Genomic DNA, 420 nt, shown 5'->3' on the forward strand with positions numbered 1-420 from the left:
CGTACGCGTAAATGTCATTCGCTAGTAGGTCACTTCCACTTCCGGCTTTCGCCGCGCTGTTGAGCGGGGAAGCGAGTAGCGTTTCCCTGCAGAAGTTGTAAAACTCGTGATTGCCCCACACGTGATGCACATCCGCCGAGCTCTTGTCAAACTCCCCGATAACGGTGTGTAGAGCCTGTTCCGAAGCGCTGCTGCTTTTATTAAACCCATCAATAATGTCACCCAGCTGAAGGACGCACCTGACGCGCTGCTCTTCCCAGCGGCGCGTCGCGTTGCGCAGCAGCTGGAGGCTGTTCCTGTAGAAGCGTTTGCGTGTTCTCAGATAATTTAAACCGTCCTCGATATCTGCATACTGTATGTCCGCGATGATCCCGAACGCGAACACCGGCGGTGCGCGATCCTCCATCTTCGTTCTCCTGA

At 55.0% G+C, this 420-nt stretch overlaps 1 protein-coding gene across 1 annotated transcript; it reads right to left on the bottom strand.

Annotated features, from left to right (window-relative positions):
- Positions 1-3: 3 nt before the first annotated feature.
- On the bottom strand, positions 4-413 carry LOC107734769 (manganese-dependent ADP-ribose/CDP-alcohol diphosphatase-like; the record flags this gene model as incomplete). Its single annotated transcript, XM_016546703.1, has 1 exon — positions 4-413. A coding segment is annotated over exon 1 (403 nt), but the record flags the coding sequence as incomplete, so codon positions are not given.
- Between the last annotated feature and the right edge of the window lie 7 nt (positions 414-420).

Source organism: Sinocyclocheilus rhinocerous, unplaced genomic scaffold (genome assembly GCF_001515625.1).
Source record: "Sinocyclocheilus rhinocerous isolate Xijiao unplaced genomic scaffold, SAMN03320098_v1.1 C35255520, whole genome shotgun sequence".
NCBI lineage: Eukaryota > Metazoa > Chordata > Actinopteri > Cypriniformes > Cyprinidae > Sinocyclocheilus > Sinocyclocheilus rhinocerous.